This window comes from Mizuhopecten yessoensis, unplaced genomic scaffold (assembly GCF_002113885.1).
Source record: "Mizuhopecten yessoensis strain PY_sf001 unplaced genomic scaffold, ASM211388v2 scaffold11101, whole genome shotgun sequence".
NCBI classification, from domain to species: domain Eukaryota; kingdom Metazoa; phylum Mollusca; class Bivalvia; order Pectinida; family Pectinidae; genus Mizuhopecten; species Mizuhopecten yessoensis.
The window spans coordinates 1,302,819-1,322,119 of NW_018408880.1; the positions used below are offsets into that span (position 1 = coordinate 1,302,819).

General features: G+C 35.6%; 1 protein-coding gene across 19 annotated transcripts in view; it reads right to left on the reverse strand.

Moving 5' to 3' along the window:
- Positions 1–19,301, reverse strand: part of LOC110465752 (cytosolic carboxypeptidase 2-like) — a 182,256-nt gene that overhangs the window by 128,711 nt on the left and 34,244 nt on the right. For all 19 annotated transcript variants that reach the window (XM_021521794.1, XM_021521795.1, XM_021521796.1 and 16 more), the window contains exons 2-4: positions 18,250–18,432; positions 14,232–14,410; positions 2,206–2,371 (exon numbers count right to left, since the gene is read on the reverse strand). In XM_021521794.1, coding sequence (XP_021377469.1) covers positions 2,206–2,350 — 145 coding nt within the window. In that variant the 5' untranslated portion in view covers positions 2,351–2,371; positions 14,232–14,410; positions 18,250–18,432. The remainder of the gene's footprint in view (positions 1–2,205; positions 2,372–14,231; positions 14,411–18,249; positions 18,433–19,301) is intronic.

Sequence of the window (19,301 nt, forward strand, 5' to 3'; positions counted from 1 at the left end):
TCGTTTTGCTCAGTAGATAGCTCACTAGCCTTTCACCAATTCAAGGCAGCTGACATTCGATTCCATCATCTGACATGAAAACGTATGGGGTCACCTGCCAGACTACATGGGTTTTCTACGGGTACTCTGGTTTCCTCCCACATTAACCCCCCCCCACCCTAACATCTGGGCTGACAAGAGTGATTAATATAAGTTGAAATAATTTCTTTCATAATTCTTGTAAAAGAAACATAGTTTATATTTTTTTAATGTTTACCGAGTTAATATAATTCAATGAGTCAGCAGTGATATAGTGTGGGAGGAAGTCAAAGTAATAGCACACTTGGGACCTGATAATGTCATAATGCTATCACTGCATATTAAGATATACTTTCCCTAACTCAAAAAAATATATAAACACATCTAAGGTCCAAGCAGAAAGAACCCCAATGTGGTCCCTAGAAATATCAACTCCCCCTTTCCCAAACACCTCCATTCTGGCTCTTTCCTGTTAACAAACTATAGAACTATATATATCACCTTATATATGGGGCAAAGAAGTAATTCCAACAGTGTGGACAAGTTTAGGTTGTCAAATTTTCGGAGCGATCCGCTCCTTTTTCAAGACACAGTGAAACAGAACAGTTACATGTACATATACATCATATTACAAGAAGATCACCTTATATATATATCACTACAGTCTTGCAATTTGACAGAACTGTTTCCTTAGCAGTGTTAAAAAGAATATAGAAGCTTGAAAATGCTGGAGAATGTGTATGATATTTATGTTGCCTTTACAGACACTGACATAATGTTTTGTTTTGTTATCTATATATTTGCCCCCATCAGCCAGTTAGCTTTTCGAGTGCCCTTGGCACTAATTACAGAAATTACAGTACCTGCAGTATCTACTATAACATATCACTGCCAGTAAAGCTTCATGCATTCTTCTGACAATGAATTCATTTTATTTGTATATTTAATACTTCTATTGAATGAAGTTACATCATAATCCATTCAGAAACAGAATATCATAATGATTTCACATAAAAAGAATTACCCTGGCTAAAGGGAAATAACTCTTGTTGTTCAAAATATTCAGATAAAATATTTCAAGGGAGGCCACCCTTCCATATCTGTCCTTGTTGAAATTTCCTGCTGTTTTTGCAGTAATGTTTTCCCTCATACTGTACGTCTGTAAGATAATGCTATCTCATGATGAGAAAGCAGTCACAATTGGATGGTATTACAAACCCCTAGCTTATAAATATATGCATAGCAATTAATTTTCAAAAGCACTCACTCTGGGCACCTGTAGTTTTGAAGAGAATTGATCATAATATAGGTCATTTTCTATGAGATCTCCTTCATTTCACATCCGATGTGGGAGAAAGTGCATGAAATGAACTGAAACTGCTTTGCTTAATTTGTCTTTCCCTTTTTAATTGTATCAAAATAACTCCAAAAAGCATTCATTTGATTCAGACACACCTGTTATGACCTGCAATAACTAGGAGATCATTTGACAACAGGGTGTAGATTTGAGTTTGTGTGAGTTTGGACTTGAATGAGGAAGTTCGAGGGAGATTGGTAAATTCTCTCAGATATGATTATAAATATTAAAATTATGAATCCTTCAATGTATTTTGCTTTATTAATATTAAACCTGGAATAGTAGATGTATACCATTTTTTTCTTCCTTTTTCTTATATTGTTTGAATATAAAACTGATATATAATCAATAATTTATGCAAAACAATTTAATCTTGGTCCATATTTTTTAACATAATCATTTTATTATGCTAGAAAGTTATGTTACTAAAGGGAATATATATATGCATATACAAAAGGCCCAGAGGGCCTGTATCACTCACCTGGATCTTTTTGCCGGGAATGGTATACAATGTATATGGCTATGGGTTAGGGATCTGAACCTTGTCAATGTTAAGTACCAGAAATATTGTACCTAGAGTTAAGGCCAGACCAAAGAGTCAATATTTGTATCATGATTGTGTTCATCTCCTGATGCCAAGCAATGGTACATATGGTTACAGGGTTGCAATTTCAATCATATCAAAGTTAAAGCTCACCTTGGTCTTATGTATTGGCCTGAGACAAAGGGGAAAGAGCTTTGTTGTGGATTAGTCTAACAGGACTCAATTGTATTATGTACATTAAACCTTTAAAAGTACATGAGATCGGGAGAAACAATAGATCACTCACCTTTTGCGATGCCCTTGCTCTTCGCCTCGGACATTCTACTAATCTCATCCACGCCAAAAGACGCACTGGCGGGACTTGACGAACCGGAACTGAAGTCCCTCCCCACCTCTGGGACAGGAGCAGACGACACATGCCGCGTCTTCATCTTAGCACAGGTCTACCACACCTAGAAAACAGAAGTCAGGGTAACTTGAGTGTTTGTATATAATTACCAAAAGAAAAGTACTAAGTGATGACAACCCCGAAGTTTTCACAGTATAAAGCATGAAATGTTAGCAAAGCCGGAAATTAAGAATTTGTAAAAATTACCAAAACAACTGTTTGGTTTTGGGGATTTTTTTTGACAAAAACTATTCAATTTTATTCAAATTGTATATAAACTAACAAAACTTCCTTTCCAGTTGGTTTCATTTGCCTTTGGAAAATACAGGGCAAGTTAAACAATACATTATCACAAATTTTGTAAAATATTCATGCAAACAATCAAATAAGCATCTAAATATATTCAACAGAACATATTGTCGTATTACTCTTATTGATCATAATGAAGAAAAAAAAATTTAAAAATTAAAACTGATTACAGGGCTCTACCCACAATAAGCCAAGGGGACCAACACCCATACGTAAATAGGTGGGGTGGCTGGCCATGGGCTTATTACAGGACAATGTAAAGCATTTGTTGAATTCTGCTGAAAAGTAATAGATACGGGTGGGCTTATTACCAGGCATGGGCTTATTGCTGGATAAATGCAGTATTATAAGAGGACAATAATATTTTATTTTGTTGATAATAGTAAATGGAGAATATTTCTAATTAGATCAACATTCCATGATCCAGTGTTTTAAAATCTCCTGCAACATGTCAGCTAGCGTAGTACATTGAGGTCACAAATGTCTCCTGTTCTATAATTACACTGTATATACGTACTAGCCAAAACACTGTGCAAGTTTATTTGAAGTAATAAAGATGTAATTTAGCCTGGAAAGAATACAGTGTGAACTTTGTATTACGAATACCAAACTTAAGGTCCTTAGTGACCCAAATAAACATTGTGAAAAGGAAGGAGATTATAAAATGTAGAGATGACAATGAAAGCTGAACATTTTGATGGACAAGTAACAGATTATAAGAAGAGAATATAAAATGTTGTATATGTTCATTAAGGTAGAGTATCCCAGCATTCTTCTGCTATTTACTGGCTGTGAAAAATCATTTTCCTGTTAAGGATCCTCGTACCTCTACCGTAAACTGTGAGTGTAACTACGTATCGGAAACTGCTTTTTCAAGCATGACTATAGCTTTGTTAAATTCTTTCTGAGAAGAAAACCACACATTGCGGGACTTTCATGAAAAATAATTATGATGAAATAAACAAAATATATTCAACAATAGGGTTCTGGTAAAACAAAATGGGGAACTAGACCCCAATTCAAACCCTGAACTTCAGGCTGGTAAAGCATTAATGCTCTAACCGTTTCAGCTACCGGGTCAACTTCCGTTTGGCCACTTTGCTCTTCAGTTATATCCAAACGGAGTTAAGGGGAGGTAACTGTATTTAGGAAAACACTACATTGCAGTTGGACAGGAATCCTTAACTCATTCACCCCTAAAACTTCATAATGAACTATTCAAACCTTTGAATTGGAAGAGTTCAAATGTGTCTTCAGGGGTGGATGAGTTAAATGATAAGTGATTTCCTCTATAATTATACACAAAAATATTTTAGGTTGTACTACTTGTAAGGACGTTATAAGAATTTTAACATTTTAAAATTATTTTCTGAGTTGCTGAAAATTATTTACATAACAAATATGAAATCTGCTAGTGTAGTGGGTAAGTTCTCTACTTTATAATTAACAAGTAAGAAGATTGAATCTTACAAACAAGTAATACAAGAAAAACATTTCTTTTGTAAAGTAACTCCTTGCTAAAGTGAAAAGACGACAAAGCAACTCAAAATTACCTAGGTGCCATATCTGCCCAAGGCCTATTTTAGATGGAGAATCCCGATTTTGGACCCTTAAATTGAGCATTTTCACCCAGTGAATTTTTAAACTATTACTATTTTCTAAGATCTGATGATTTCAACTGGAAGAACAGCTCAAAAAGTGCCATATAAAAGTGTTATTTCCCCCTAGTACATACACACATTTTATATACCCTTTTCATTCTAAGCATGCGTAATCTCCCCCATGGAAATTTCAAAAAGTTGGCAAGTATGAAATTAACAAATTGAAACTCAGAACCCTCATTGGACTCTAACTTCATAAACCCGACCAAGCAGGTCCAAAAAAAGTAATTCTGTCTGGACAATGGTTATCTCGGGATCAAAACATGTTGAAATTTCTGGCGTCTGGCCACCAAAATGTGCATGAGAATTCTATAGTGTAGATTTATGCGCCTTAAATATTTGTACATGTTTGTGTATTACTCTACAGCGAATATTACAAACTCACTGTAAAGTACCTAAGGGTTACATACTAATTCTGTAAATCATGCATAGGCTGCAAAACAAGTGTTATTACTGAAAGATCCCTGTCCCACGTACTGCACTGTGTTTTTTACTATACACAATAATTACTTCTGCTTAACTTCCATTTGGATGTAACTGTAGCACATGAACAGTTGGGCCAGGATGCTAATCCGTTGACCTGGTAGCTCAATTGGTTAGAGTGATGGTACTACAATCTGAGGTCCAGGGTTCGAATCTCTGGCCCGGCTGAACTTTTACATTCATGACGACACTGTTGTTGATCATATTGGGGTATTTTCATCTTTCCTATATTTCTCAAAAGAGTCCCACAATAAGTATGGCTTTCTTTTCAGAAATTATTTATCAAAACTATAGTCTAATGCCTGAAAAAAAAAAAAAATTGTCCAACAATGCTTCCTGTTTGTGACGGGAGATTGGAATGCTATATTTACCGGAGTCGGGCCTTATCGTATTGCTTAATTTTTACTGTCTGTTATAAAACTCTACTGGACAGATAACAACACATTTATAGCAATTCTTTTTTTAGAGAAAACCTTTGAAACCAATGTGTATCACTAGAGTATTGATAGTTCTGTAAGTGCCCCACCATTTGTTTTGTGCGTGACTGTACCCCCATGGTCTATTTTTAGTAACAGAGAACTTGACCTTGACCTTAGAAACTTTTAAACCCTAATTGCACTTCTGATATCTTTCAGATATTTAGATGATCTCCAAAACCGAAAGTGTGGACCTACAAACAAATTGATTGACACCACGATTACTAGATATGTGGAGTACCCACATTTCTGTTGCGGGTCTTAATTATCATAAATTGTTGGACATTGTGTTTCACAATTTTGTAAGAGCATTTACTGTCTGGACATCAAAGCAATGTTCTGATCGTCTTGATATTTAATGCTGTTCGTATCCGAGGAATTAATGCATATAGATACCGAAGTTGCCAACCAACGCTGAACTAGCAGGCAGTGATATTCTGGAGAGCTATCCAAGGGAGTCACGGTCAGGCCGACCAGAAAATTAATTTACACCCTAGAAAGATATTATCCAACTCAAGTTATGTTTTTCCTCTATATTCATACAAAGTTAATTAAAGATGTGGCCTTTTTAGGGAGTTTGAACCCTTTGAAATTATTTCGAATGAGGTTGCCTAAAATGTTAACATAACAAATATCAAGTGGATAATCCAAAGTCTGCGGATCAAATACCCAAATTCAAATTCTCCTTCTTAGGAGATAAAACAAAGAAAGATTGAACTCTATCTCACTGGGGATTAGATCTAACCACCTTAAGACTGCTGTGTACAGGTACTACATGTTTGGCTATTGAGACAACAGTGCGGGTCTGTCTCGCTGGAGAGCTTTCAAAGTGAGGTCCCATCAGAAAGTTGATATATGATTATGACTAAGCACCACAAATATAACAACAAAAGTCTGTCTAAGACAACTTCTAGATCTAAAGAACTCTCCAAGGTACAGACAATCAGAAAATTGATATCAAAACCTCTGTATATGATTATGACTAAGCACCACAAATATAACAACAAAAGTCTGTCTAAGACAACTTCTAGATCGAAAGAACTCTCCAAGGTACAGGCAATCAGAAAATTGATATCAAGACCTCTGTATATGATTTTGACTATAAGCACCAATAATACAACAGCGAAAGTCATTCTAAGACAACTTCTAGATCTAAAGAACTCTCCAAGGTACAGACAATCAGAAAATTGATATCAAGACCTCTGTATATGATTATGACTTAAAGCACCACAAATACAACAGCGAAAGTCATTCAAAGACAACTTCTAGATCTAAAGAACTCTCCAAGGTACAGACAATCAGAAAATTGATATCAAGACCTCTGTATATGATTATGACTTAAAGCACCACAAATACAACAGCAAAAGTCATTCAAAGACAACTTCTAGATCTAAAGAACTCTCCAAAATTGATATCAAGACCTCTGTATATGATTATGACTTAAAGCACCATAAATACAACAGTGAAAGTCTGTCAAAGACAACTTCTAGATCTAAAGAACTCTCGAAGGTACCAACAATCAGAAAATTGATATCAATTAGACCTGTGTATATGACTAGCACCATAAATACAACAACACAAGGATTCCACAGGAGTGGATGTGTCGCCTGCTCAGCGCTTATAGTGAGAAAAAGGTTTTGGCTTGAGTTATCGCGTAATTAAATAAGCAACAAGAGTACCGCGGGGCGGAACAATATACGCCCGTCGAATGCCATATAGTGTTATATATTATCTTACATTGAAATAAATTCTGCATCATTCTAAGAGTGGTTAGCTGACATGCTATAAACAAGAGGCCCAATGGGCCTGCATCGCTCACCTGGTATTAATCACACACTTGTAATCTTAAAAGTGGACTAAAATACAGCAACAGGCAGAATATCAGTGTGACCTTGAATGTCAAACAATAACATTAGGTTTAAAGTGGGTCAAGGTCATTCATTGGAATAAATTTGTTAGCCCTGATTGCTACAGGCCAAATATCAGTACCCTAAAGGGCCTTTTGGTTATTAAGAAGAAGTTGATTGAAGATTTTAAGACATTTGACACCTGTGACTTTGAAAGTTGGTCAAGGTCATTCATTTGAACAAACTTGGTAGCCCTTCATCCCAGCATGCTACTGGCCAAATATCATCACCCTGGGTATTTTGGTTATTCAGAAGAAGTTGTTTAAAGGTTTTAAACATATTTGACACCTGTGACCTTGAAAATGGATGAAGGTCATTTATTTGAACAAACTTTGTAGACCTTCATCCCAGCATGCTTCTGGCCAAATATCATCACCCTGGGCATTTTGGTTATTCAGAAGTGAGCTAAAAATGTAGGAGAAAGTCTCCATACAAAAAAACAAATACTGAAATGAACAAAGGGCAATTACTTTTGCAAAAATCGTCATATCAAGATTCTTTTAAAGGAGACACAACATCATATCATGATTAAAATGTATACCAAGTTTCAAAGAGATCCGTTGAAAAATGTAGGAGGAGATTGCCGGACAAAAATCAAATACTGAAATAAACAAAGGGCAATAACTTTTGCAAAAATTGTTGAATCAAAATTCTCTTCAGGGAAACACAACAACATATCATGATTATTCAGCCTTTTAAGTTTCAAAGAAATCCATCAAAAATTGTAGGAGGAGATCTCCGGACAAAAATCAAATACTGAAATGAACAAAGGGCAATCACTTTTGGAATGATTATGTTGTGTCAAAATTAATTTAAGGGAGACACAACTTCATATCATGATTATAATGTATACCAAGTTTCAAAGAGATCGGTCGAAAAATGTAGGAGGAGATTGCAGGACAAACAAAAGTTTATGCCAGACAGACAAACGAACAGACGGACGGACAACGCCATACAATAACACTTCCGTCAAATTTGACGGGCGTATAAAAATTAACGGCAAAAACGATAAACAGCGTTGCTACGTCAAGTGGTATATACCAAAACGCAGAAAGTTGAAACTCGACAGAAAAACCCGTAATATATGTTGAACATTATTGCTTCTAGCATTTCCATACAAAATTTGAAAGGAATTGATTAAAAAAAGTTCTTGCATTTACTACACAATGCCCTTAGTTGGCAATAAAAGGGGCATAACTCCACCAAAAATGCAAGTTAACTTCTGAACTATGAACTTGTTTGAGCTATATTGGTATGCAATATGTGTACAAAGTTTGATTTCAATCAACCCAAGGAAACTCAAGTGATTGCACGAAAACCTTAATTTGGACGACACAACCGACGACTATGACGTGTATGCTGTTGACAAAGTAATACCTATATATCGCCTCTGTAACTCAACTTCTAGATTTAAAGAACCCTCGAAGGTACCGACAATCAGAAAACTGATATCAAGACCTCTGTATATGTTTCACCATATAGGAAACATATTGGTTGGTCTATATCTACCATATTTATCCTATTTATTCAGAATAGACGGGTGGGCTTATAACAGGACAATGCATTGAAATATGAAATAACCTTTGTTAGAACAGAAATCAGTGTAATTACAAATTAGCTCTCAATGAAATCGAGTTCAGGAAATTTTTCTGTAAACAGATTTAGAGGGAAACTCAAGTAAAAAATTACGATGGGTCGGATATATATAAATTCAGCAGGAATCGAAATATATTAACTCATTCACCCCTGAAATTTCATAATGAACTATTCCAACCTTTGAATTGGAAGAGTTCAAATGTGCCTTAAGGGGTGAATGAGTTTAATCAGAATGAAGGCATGATACTCAGTCACAAAAATTGAAAATATCTATAAATAGGAACCAGTTATTGATTGTTTCTACTTGTTGATTTCATCGTAAACAGACAAGTAAACAAACTCAATGTATGCATATTATTATCTCTCTATTTGCCAGATATAGAATTAACAGATCATATGGAAATTCCAGGAAATTCTCGAGTAGGAGAGTCTATAATGCCACATTAGTTCTCATATCGCATTATTGTCGTTTATTGATTGTAACGTGTTTCCCACTTCCAGGTGACACAAAGCACCCTAAGAAATCAAAGCCATTCGAGCCAGCAACAAGGAAAGCTCATTAACCAGGTCAATATTGCTGGAACGTTAAAAAGAAAACCCAGTAATCGTGAATTGTCTACGCTGTTCTATCCGTTTCTGAATAGCGGATCAAATAATATAAAGGCCTGCAAGTAAGCATTGATGTTCAACAGAATTTTATTACAGTACAAAACAACACTTGTCAATCCAGAATTTTCAGCGTCATTTAAATTGAATTTGAAACCTTTTCTTGTCTAAAGCTACTTACAATCTATAAGGACCAGTTTGATAATATCTTCTGTAAAAAAGAAATGAAGTAAGTAAGTAGCACAATGATACTAGATTCTATTTATAGTAATGGTGGCCTAGTTTTGGAACCCAGAATGTGAAATGCAATTTAGGCCAAGCAAAACATATTTTGTGTTTCTGGTAACCCTACATACCCTCAATTTTAAGGCCTACCCTAAAATGTTCAAATCAATTTTCAGAGAAACACTGTTAAAAGACAACGTCACCCTCCTATATATTATAAACCTTATAAAATTATCTTTAAAAATAACATTTTTACCTACCTACCTACCCAAACATTTATCAAGCATGTTACTGGAAACACGCTCATTGTTTTGTTACGCCCAACCTGTACACGAGATAATTCATATGACACACAAATGAAGTTCCCCGACAGTTGGATAAGAAATGGAGTATGAAGTGCAATTACATTGCCGGGGACATTTACGTACATCCAAGCTTTTCCCTATATACTGCTAGACAACTCGTCAGCTGGGTATATTAAAGAGTGATACATTCTGAAAGTCGTCACTGTTCTTCAAAAAAAATTAGCACTTGATAAATGGAAGGAAAACAAACATCATACCACAATGTAAAGTGTTCCCTCCCAAATGAAATATTGAAAAGGCCTCAATTAAATTTGATAAATGTGCTTGATGAGTTTAACAGTGGACCAGATACGATTACTCATGTTAAATCACTAGTATGTCTTTATGTCTTATCTGGTTCATGTCTAATCTATAGGACAAAATAGATTGAATTAAATGCTTTCGACTGTCATACGTGATCATTTTTCATCATTAACCATCGACCACATTCGAGAAAACAAGAATATGGTGGAGATTTATAAAGTTCCTGGTGGTGCGCTTCTGGGGTAAAGACCGTCTATAGACACAATGTATAAGACCTTTTAATCCGGAAAACATTATGACAAGATAGCAATTATTATGTAAATACCCAGCTGAGGGGTAAAACTGGTGACCAAATCTCTGTATTGTTAGCTTGATCACAAAATGTTTCACACATTTCAAAGTCTTTAAACAAAATCTAAAACAAATTTTAATATTTGATTTAATGTTTTTGACATTAATGTTGCCTTCAGATTGTCATTTTAAAATCTTAACCTGATATTTATGTAGCTTTTCAATAATTGAAATAACATAAAAGCTGTTTTTATAAATAGAAATTCATATCAATTGGCCAGCTTGTACCAGGCATTTAACTCATTCACCCCTAAAATTTCATAATGAACTATTCCAACTTTTGAATTGGAAGAGTTCAAATGTGTCTTCAGGGGTGAATGAGTTAAACATTTATATCAATGCTGAGGGTCATGATCACAAAGAAACATTTTTAAAAACTTTGAATGCATTTCGTGTTAAGCTCCCCCTGGCAGAGGATTCCTCCGAATTTTCCCTAATTACAAGATAGCCAGAAAAAAGCAGGACACCTATTTTTCAATGACTTTTATCTATTTCCCCTGAACAATTCATGATGCAACTCCAAGGTAGTTCCTATCTGTCATTGTTTGTGAAAGTCTTGCCAAAATGTACACGATTATTAGGACAACCGAAAACAGGATGAGAGAACAAGGTGGCCTATCTAAGGATACAAGCTATCTTAAATGTGACACAAACCTCCTTTTTCTAGAGGGGTTCCTCATAAATATTTTGAAAATAGTTTTTAGTGGACTTCCAAAGTGTCTCGACTAGGAGTTAAACTCCGGACTACAGAGTACAAGGCCAGTGCTCTTACAATTAGCTATAAAATTCCCTCTCGTGGAGTCCATAACTTCATAAATCAGACTGTAACTCAATCATGTAGTGGTATATAGTGGATACTGCTGAGTGTATTAGGCTGTACAGACCTCCATCAAGTTGATTTTTTTCCCCAGTTGCCAACTGGCTCTAAAATAATAAATAAATAGTTTTTCAGGGCTATTAACTTTTTTTAAAGAACATAGCCCCTAAAACCAGAACTTAATCGATTGGCCCGTAAAACAGGTAACAACCCCGGCCTACAAGAGCTAAACGGACCCCTAAATTAAAGCTAAATTGAACCCCTTAAGGATTCCTGTCCCAATGCAATGTAGTTTTTCGTATATACAGTGACCTCCCCTTAATTTCGTTTTGGATGTAACTGTGTCACTGTTGGCCAGTACACTTCTGTTGTCCAGGTAGCTTAGTCAGTCAGAGCTATAGTGTAACAATCTGTGATCCAAGGTTGGAATTCAATCAAGCCCTGGCTATTTTTTCCCCCTGAGAATGCTGTTGAATTGTTGATAATGTTTTTGTTTATTTCATTTTTTTTTTTTTTATTTTGTTCACAAAAGTCCCACAGTGTATGATTTTCAGTTCAGTAATGATTTATCAAATCTATAATGTTGTCAGAAAAAAGTTTCCAGCACTTAGTTACATCTTCATCAGTGGTACGAGGATCCTTAAACACAGCTAAATTGTCCCCTTAACCTGGAGCAAATTATATAATGACCCCTTAAATCATTCACCCCTGAAATTTCATAATAAACTCTTCCATCCGTTAGATTGGAAGAGTTCAAATGTATCTTCAGGGGTGAATGAGCTAAACAGGAGTCAATTGATGCTTTATTCAAGCTCTGGTTTGACACTTGTCTTGATGAGGGCGTAATTCTCATCAATAGAATGACATATAGTTGAAATACATGCACATTAGCTATAGAAAGTCATCGGAAATACATTGCATAGCATATTACAGCTGACTCACATCAACAAAGACGTTAATTCAGGTGAGCTTGTTACACCTGGCCACCTGCCTGATTTACCTGTAAAAGACAGGTGTACTATAGCTACCTGGCAGTAAGCTTATTTACCTACAGATAAAGGTAAAATTTATTATACAAATATTATCAAACTTTTCACAGCCGATTGTTGACCGAACAATCGTTTGGGGAGACAAAGTTTGCCGTGCCGACAGTGTTGGTTATATAAAGGAATCAGTGACTATTTCCTTTTCACGACTTTCATCATTCACAAACATTATTCAAAATGTACTTTTCAATTTACGATCATGCAAGACCTTTGACTTATTTTATAATACTTGCCAAATTTGGCATAGAATGTTTATACTTCAATAAGTGTAAATAGCTGACAATTTTACGACTTCCTTCTTCTTTTCATGATTATATATATTCAGACCTTGAGCTTAAAAATGCATTGATGAAAACTTCTTTTCCCAAATTTCTTTTCAACTATCAATCATTTTAATGACTTATTTGAATTGTATAATACGAAACCATAATTTTTTTTATTTTACAATTAAGGTAAAATTTAAGGGTGATAATTATTTAAGGTTGATAATTATACAGCTCACACATAGACAAATACCTTTGAAACTCTTGTTGTCACGTTTACACAAAACTAAAAGACAACCATGGAAGCTTGGCATGCTATTTCTCCTTGAGTAGCAATACCAACTCCAATTTGCTGCACTCTCTGTTATATTGTCGAGGAAGAGTTTCAATTTGTGAAGCATTTCTCTGCCTGATAGTAGTTTGCCCATTTATTAAATTTGTTTGGTTTGTTTGTGTTTTACTTTCTGTTCACAGCTTTGGTCATTTAAGGACATGCCAGGTTTTGGTGGTGGAGGAAAGCTGGAGTTCCCGAAGAAAAAACACCGACCTACAGCCAGTACCTGGTGACTGTTCCACGTAGGTCTCAAACCCGCGACCCAGTGGTAGAGGGCTAGTGGTAGCAGTATGTCAGACATCTTAACCACATGGCCACCACGGCGCCATTTTACATTTATAAAGCAATAACACATAGACTATATACAAAAGAAGTATAAAAAAATATACATATATTTGTGAAAAATAATTCCACCTTGGAGATTTGAACCTCTGACCACTTAAATATAAAGCAGCGTTTGATTTGGTTGGTTTGTGCTTTAGATCCTACTAACAGCTATATTGCATAGAATTTAATAGGATATTAGTGGAGGTAGGCATTGCTGCCTCTATATCAGCATTAATATAAGGCGCTGTATGATTGTACATCAACCCAAGATCGTTCTAGAAAGGTCAATTAAGGATGAGCCAGATTTTGGTGGTGGAGGATAACTAGATTTTGGTGGTGGAGGATAACTAGAGTACACGGAGGAAACCCACCAACCTGCAACCAGTACCTGGCAACAGCCCCACTTAAGGCTTTGAACCTGTAACCCGTGCAGTAGTGGAAGACTGGCGATCGTAAACAAACCGACACTTAAAACACACGGCCACTGTGGCCCCCTATAAAACACTCGGCCACTATGGCCCCCTACAAAACACACAGCCACTGGGGCCCCCTATAAAACACTCGGCCACTGTGGCCCCCTATAAAACACACGGCCACTGTGGCCCCCTATAAAACACTCGGCCACTATGGCCCCCTATAAAACACACAGCCACTGTGGCCCCCTATAAAACACTCGGCCACTGTGGCCCCCTATAATACACTCGGCCACTGTGGCCCCCTATAAAACACTCGGCCACTGTGGCCCCTATAAAACACTCAGCCACTGTGGCGCCCTATAAAACACTCGGCCACTGTGGCCCCCTATAAAACACTCGGCCACTGTGGCCCCCTATAAAACACTCGGCCACTGTGGCCCCCTATAAAACACTCGACCACTGTTGCCCCCTATAAACCACTAAATGCATTGATTCTTACCTGATAGCGCCTTTCAAAATGTATCAAAGATACACAGGATTGTCTCTCATGGAATTTTCCTTTTTCCGACAATATATTTTGGGTCGTTTACCCATAGTTTTAAATCCACATAATGATTTCACAGTAAAATCACAACACAACTTTCCAGTCTGGTGTCTCATCAAGCTGGTAGTTTTAACCTGAAAACAAATATAATCTTATTAATTTAAGAAAATAGAAAAAACTGAAAAAAGAATTATGAATATTTTTCATCAGATATTTCAATGTAGTAGAAATGTGTAATTTCCTACTTAGCTGGCCATGTTATGAAAAAGTTACAGTTTTCCAATGATTGAAGCCATGTTAGATAAATCTTTCTCCCCAATTAGACAGATATCAACACTTCTGGTAAAGGAAAGATTGATAGAATCATTCACCCCCTTGGGGTTGAAATAGGGGAATCTCAACCCAAGGCGAAAGATTCTAAAGGTGCTTAACACAAGGCTTGCCTAGGAATCTCTCTGAAGGGTTGAGATTTCCCATCTCACTTAAAAGAGGTGAATTATTCTTCTTCTCTTACCCTGTTGATCCTGTCATATACAAAATGCAATGTTGATGTTACAAGCTCAATACATTGTTGATGCGACGCCGTCATACTGTTAACATGATGTCATACAGTTGTTATGACAGGGCGATCCCCCATTCCAAGCCTTAGGGAAAGACTTATTGAATCTTCCCCTACCTTGAGGGTGTGACACAGAAATCCCCTACCAAAAGGGATGATGTAATTGGTTGTCTAACCCGAGGCTCTGCCGATGGTTAAACAACCAAAATAAATTACCTCAAGGGGTTGGAGATTTCTCTGAAACACCCTCAAGGTAGGGGATAATTATTTTTCTCCCATCCTATTATCTCAGTCACAACTCCACCTAATTGGCACAAGGTTTTCCCGGCTAAAACAGGAGACACCCCTGTGAAGGGTGGGAGAAAAGGATATCCCACCCTGGAAAACATGTGGATACACCTGTCAAGGGTTAGATCAATCTCTGTCTCGCACTGGTGTTGAGATGGAGGGATTCCCCAGTCAAAACAAGTGAATGACATCACATATACACCAACAAAACAATGACGTCATGACAACAATGCTTCAAGTCTGTAACATCAACGTTGCATTATGTACAGGGCAGGGACAAGTACACGTTAAGTAAACCAGAACCATTCACTCCTTCAGGTGAGATTGGGAATCTCAACCCTCCGGGAAAATTACTCCTATCTCACTTCCAAAGGGGATAAAAGATTTTCTTATTCTATCATCCCTGTGCCTGTATGATAGAAATGTCCAAAAAAGAAAGATGTTCAAGAAATTTTATTCTCTCATTTCCGTGTGTGAAAGATAGAGCTGTCAAGGGTAAGAAAGATGGTACGTAATGCTATATAGCTACATCACAATGGCTCAACAATGAATTTGGTAAAGTCTGATGCCGCAATGCGGTAAAGGCGTCATGATGAAATTAAAACCTTTTACGATTTATTTACCGTATAAGTTCGAAAGATGCGATAATTTGTCTGTGCATTTGTTTGCCAATATCGGGTATGCTAAATCTCGCTGACAGATACATTTTCTTCAAAAAAGCTCCGGGGATTATCAAAAATTTCAAAACGATAGCCGGTCCAAACACATCATGGTTTCTGAGCTTACTCTGGTAGTCCAAATGAAAGAAAAATACTATTTCATGCCTAAGGATGTAGGAAAGGGAAATTCCACCCTCTGGATTTTCAAATTTTTGCAAAAGCCTTGACTTTTACCAAATTTTAAACCTCTCAGGTGGAATTTCCCTATCCTACACCCCTGGGCATGAAAGAGTCATATCTTACACTCCATTTCATGGGTGTGACGTATGTCACAATGAAACAGCAATGATATGACATTAAGAAATAGGGGAAATTCCGATGCCCTGATGCAGAAACGGCAGATGTGATGAAATCAACCTTAAGATAATTTAATGTATTAGCTGTATAAGTCAGAAAGATGGGATTATTTTCTTGCACAAACAAAGTTTGCAGAAATGGGGTATTCTTATTCTCACTAGGTTTTTCAAAATATTGGTAACCAGTCAAAATGCTTTTTCATGGTTTCTGAGCTTCTGTTGATTGGAATGACAAAAAAAAATACTCCTTCAAACCCAGGGACATAGGAGAGAGAATTTCCACAATCTGGATTCTAAAACTGGAACAAAAAACCTTGGCGATCCTCTGGTTTTACTCAATTTGAAAACCAGCGGGTGGAATTTCCTTATCCTACACCTGTGGGCATAAAAGCATTATAAACAAAGACCACCATCCTGTCACAACAGTAGAACCTGTCTTGAAATATGCCATTCGGTCACCACAACAAAACTTGACTTGAGAGACCAATGCAAGATAACCTGTCCCTTGAGATTCCATTCTGTCTTTACCATCAAGAACCTGCGTAGAGACACCATTTCTATTGTCAATACAGAAACCTGTTACTATATAGAAAATTTGTAAAAAAAGCTATTTAGTACAATTTCAAACTCTATCCTCAGAATCCTCAGAATCCAATGCCAGCCAAATTCTCTAAAGGATCGACCCCCTACACCGGCTTACCTACCCTTAGAATTTATAAACTACAGGTATTTCAATGATACATTTTTTCTGAAACTGTCCAACAAAATCTTACAGTAATCCCTCTGATAAACATCACTCCTTCTAATATACATAATTGTATATCACTATCCAAGAAGTAAGACCTTCTTAAATTCTCTATCAATATTTACTCATACAAAATCTTCCAGATCTTCAGAGGAACGTTTATATAGGAAAGGCTTAAACTTCTATATTTAAAGTTTTGAAAAGAGATTATTCTTGAGGGTATTACTTGTATATAAACATATTCCTTCTAAAAATTACTGTAGCGTGTTGAACACTGTTGTGTACTATATCAAATGTGTATCTTTATATAAAGTTTACAGTCACATTTATAAACAAAACATGGAAACACCCCTAGCCATACCTCCCACTGCTGGCCATAATCTAGAACTCATAGCCAATAGTTATTTCAAAAATGTATAAACTGAAAAATTCTTTTAACCCAATTGAAGCTGATGAAGCTTTCAACATAATGTTTGGTTAGCTTGATGACAACTTATTAACACATAATATACAGTTTTGCTTTAATTGTTTTGATTTTGCCCTGATAAAACATCAGTAGTCATTTCACAAAACATAAAAAAATGCTTTAAGAAACATCCAAACACAATTGTTCCTTTTTATAGATGTATTTTGATTGTGTTTGGTTTAACAAACTCAAGTACTACATACTGTGGCAAAAATGTTGCCAAATATTTCAGACTGCACATGTACAGCCTACAAGGACTTGAAGTCAAGGGTTAAAGTTCAAATGAATATTTACTGTAAATGTCTGTCTATTAGAGTACAAATGCTAGTCTAAAATTCCAGCTTGAAAGTCCAATTGTTAACATTAAATTAAATTCAAATTTTAGTCATTGGGTAATGTTCAAAAATTTAACTTGAGGGTGAATTTAAAAAATAAATAAACTGGAAACATGTACTGCAATTGAAACTAGTAAGACACGATCATTCTTTAAACATATACTGAAATTAAATTGTTAGTAGAGGGGTAAAAGGTTTTGAATAATTTTCATATTCTAAACATGCACTAGAATTCAAATTTGAGCAGAAATTCTAAAATTCAACTGAAAAGAAGTTCAAATTGTAAAAGGACAATTTTTTTAATTATATTTTAAATATGTATATGAATTCAAATTTTAGTTGAATAGTAAACACTTAAAAGGACAAAAACTGTTCATTCCGTTGCATTGAGTACACATTAGTTATCACAGTTAGACATTAATACTGTGTTGGCGATTTAGCATGATTTGTCCTCACCGGTATACAGTTGTCGAAAGAGATCAATATTTCCGTAGTACATGTAATATTAGACACAATATTCAAACCTTATCTAAATCGAGGAGAAAATATCAAAATATATACTTACATTTCAATCTGAATCAAATCCTGATGATTTAAGAAAGAAGTAGATTTAAATCCGTTGAACACATATTTACATAACGGCACTAAAACAGATCCCACTCGTCATGCCGGCCGTAGTAAATACCGAGCCAGGCCTTAGTTTACTGCTAATCTCCGTACTCCACCATATACCTGATAATGTTCTCACCTGCGAACGGAAAGAAACTAGTTTTAAATGCCTGTGACAGTGAGCGTATAGTCGGCCACTAACTGGCAGAATCTCTGAAGTACCCAAGATACCAGTATCACGGTACTTGTATCATAAATCATAAAATTGTGCTGTAGATGTCCTGAAATATGGATAATATTTATCATATCTCTTTTCTTACAACACTGTAAATGTCCTGAAAATTTGATAAATTTTAATTAATTTTTACACCAATTTTGTTTGTTAAACATTACTGAAATTTTATGTTTATTTACAATAAAAAAAATTAAAAAAAATCAAGCAATATGTAAGCGAAAAAACAATTTGAAAATTTCATTAATTCCATCATGTGTGATTTTTGTTATAGACTTTTTTCATATCATACAGTAAATGTTAAACAGTAAATGTTAAAAAAAATCTGACTTATAAGCAACATCAATGATATTCATGTACATGTACAGTGAAGTTTTATGATTACCGTAAGCTGGAAATGAAGGAACTTTTAATTAAGAAAATTACAGGAATTCGGCAATCAACATGGCATGGTACAACAGAAATATATATACATATATATTGCATTTCTTAGCAAATTGACAGAATTATCTTTTATTATAATTTTACCGACGATCATTGAAAGAAATTTTACAACGTAAACATTGTGTCTACAAACGGCAAGATTTTAAACTTTTGTTCAGTTTTCAACCAACCAGTAGCAAAACATAATTTAAAGTTCTTAAAATTTGCTTAAATACGAAAAAACTTACAGCACATTTCAGAAATTTTACTAAAAGATTAAAGAAACAAATGCCAGGTATAATTTTCATACAAATATTGCTTGTTCCATACAATATATAACCTTGATCAAACAT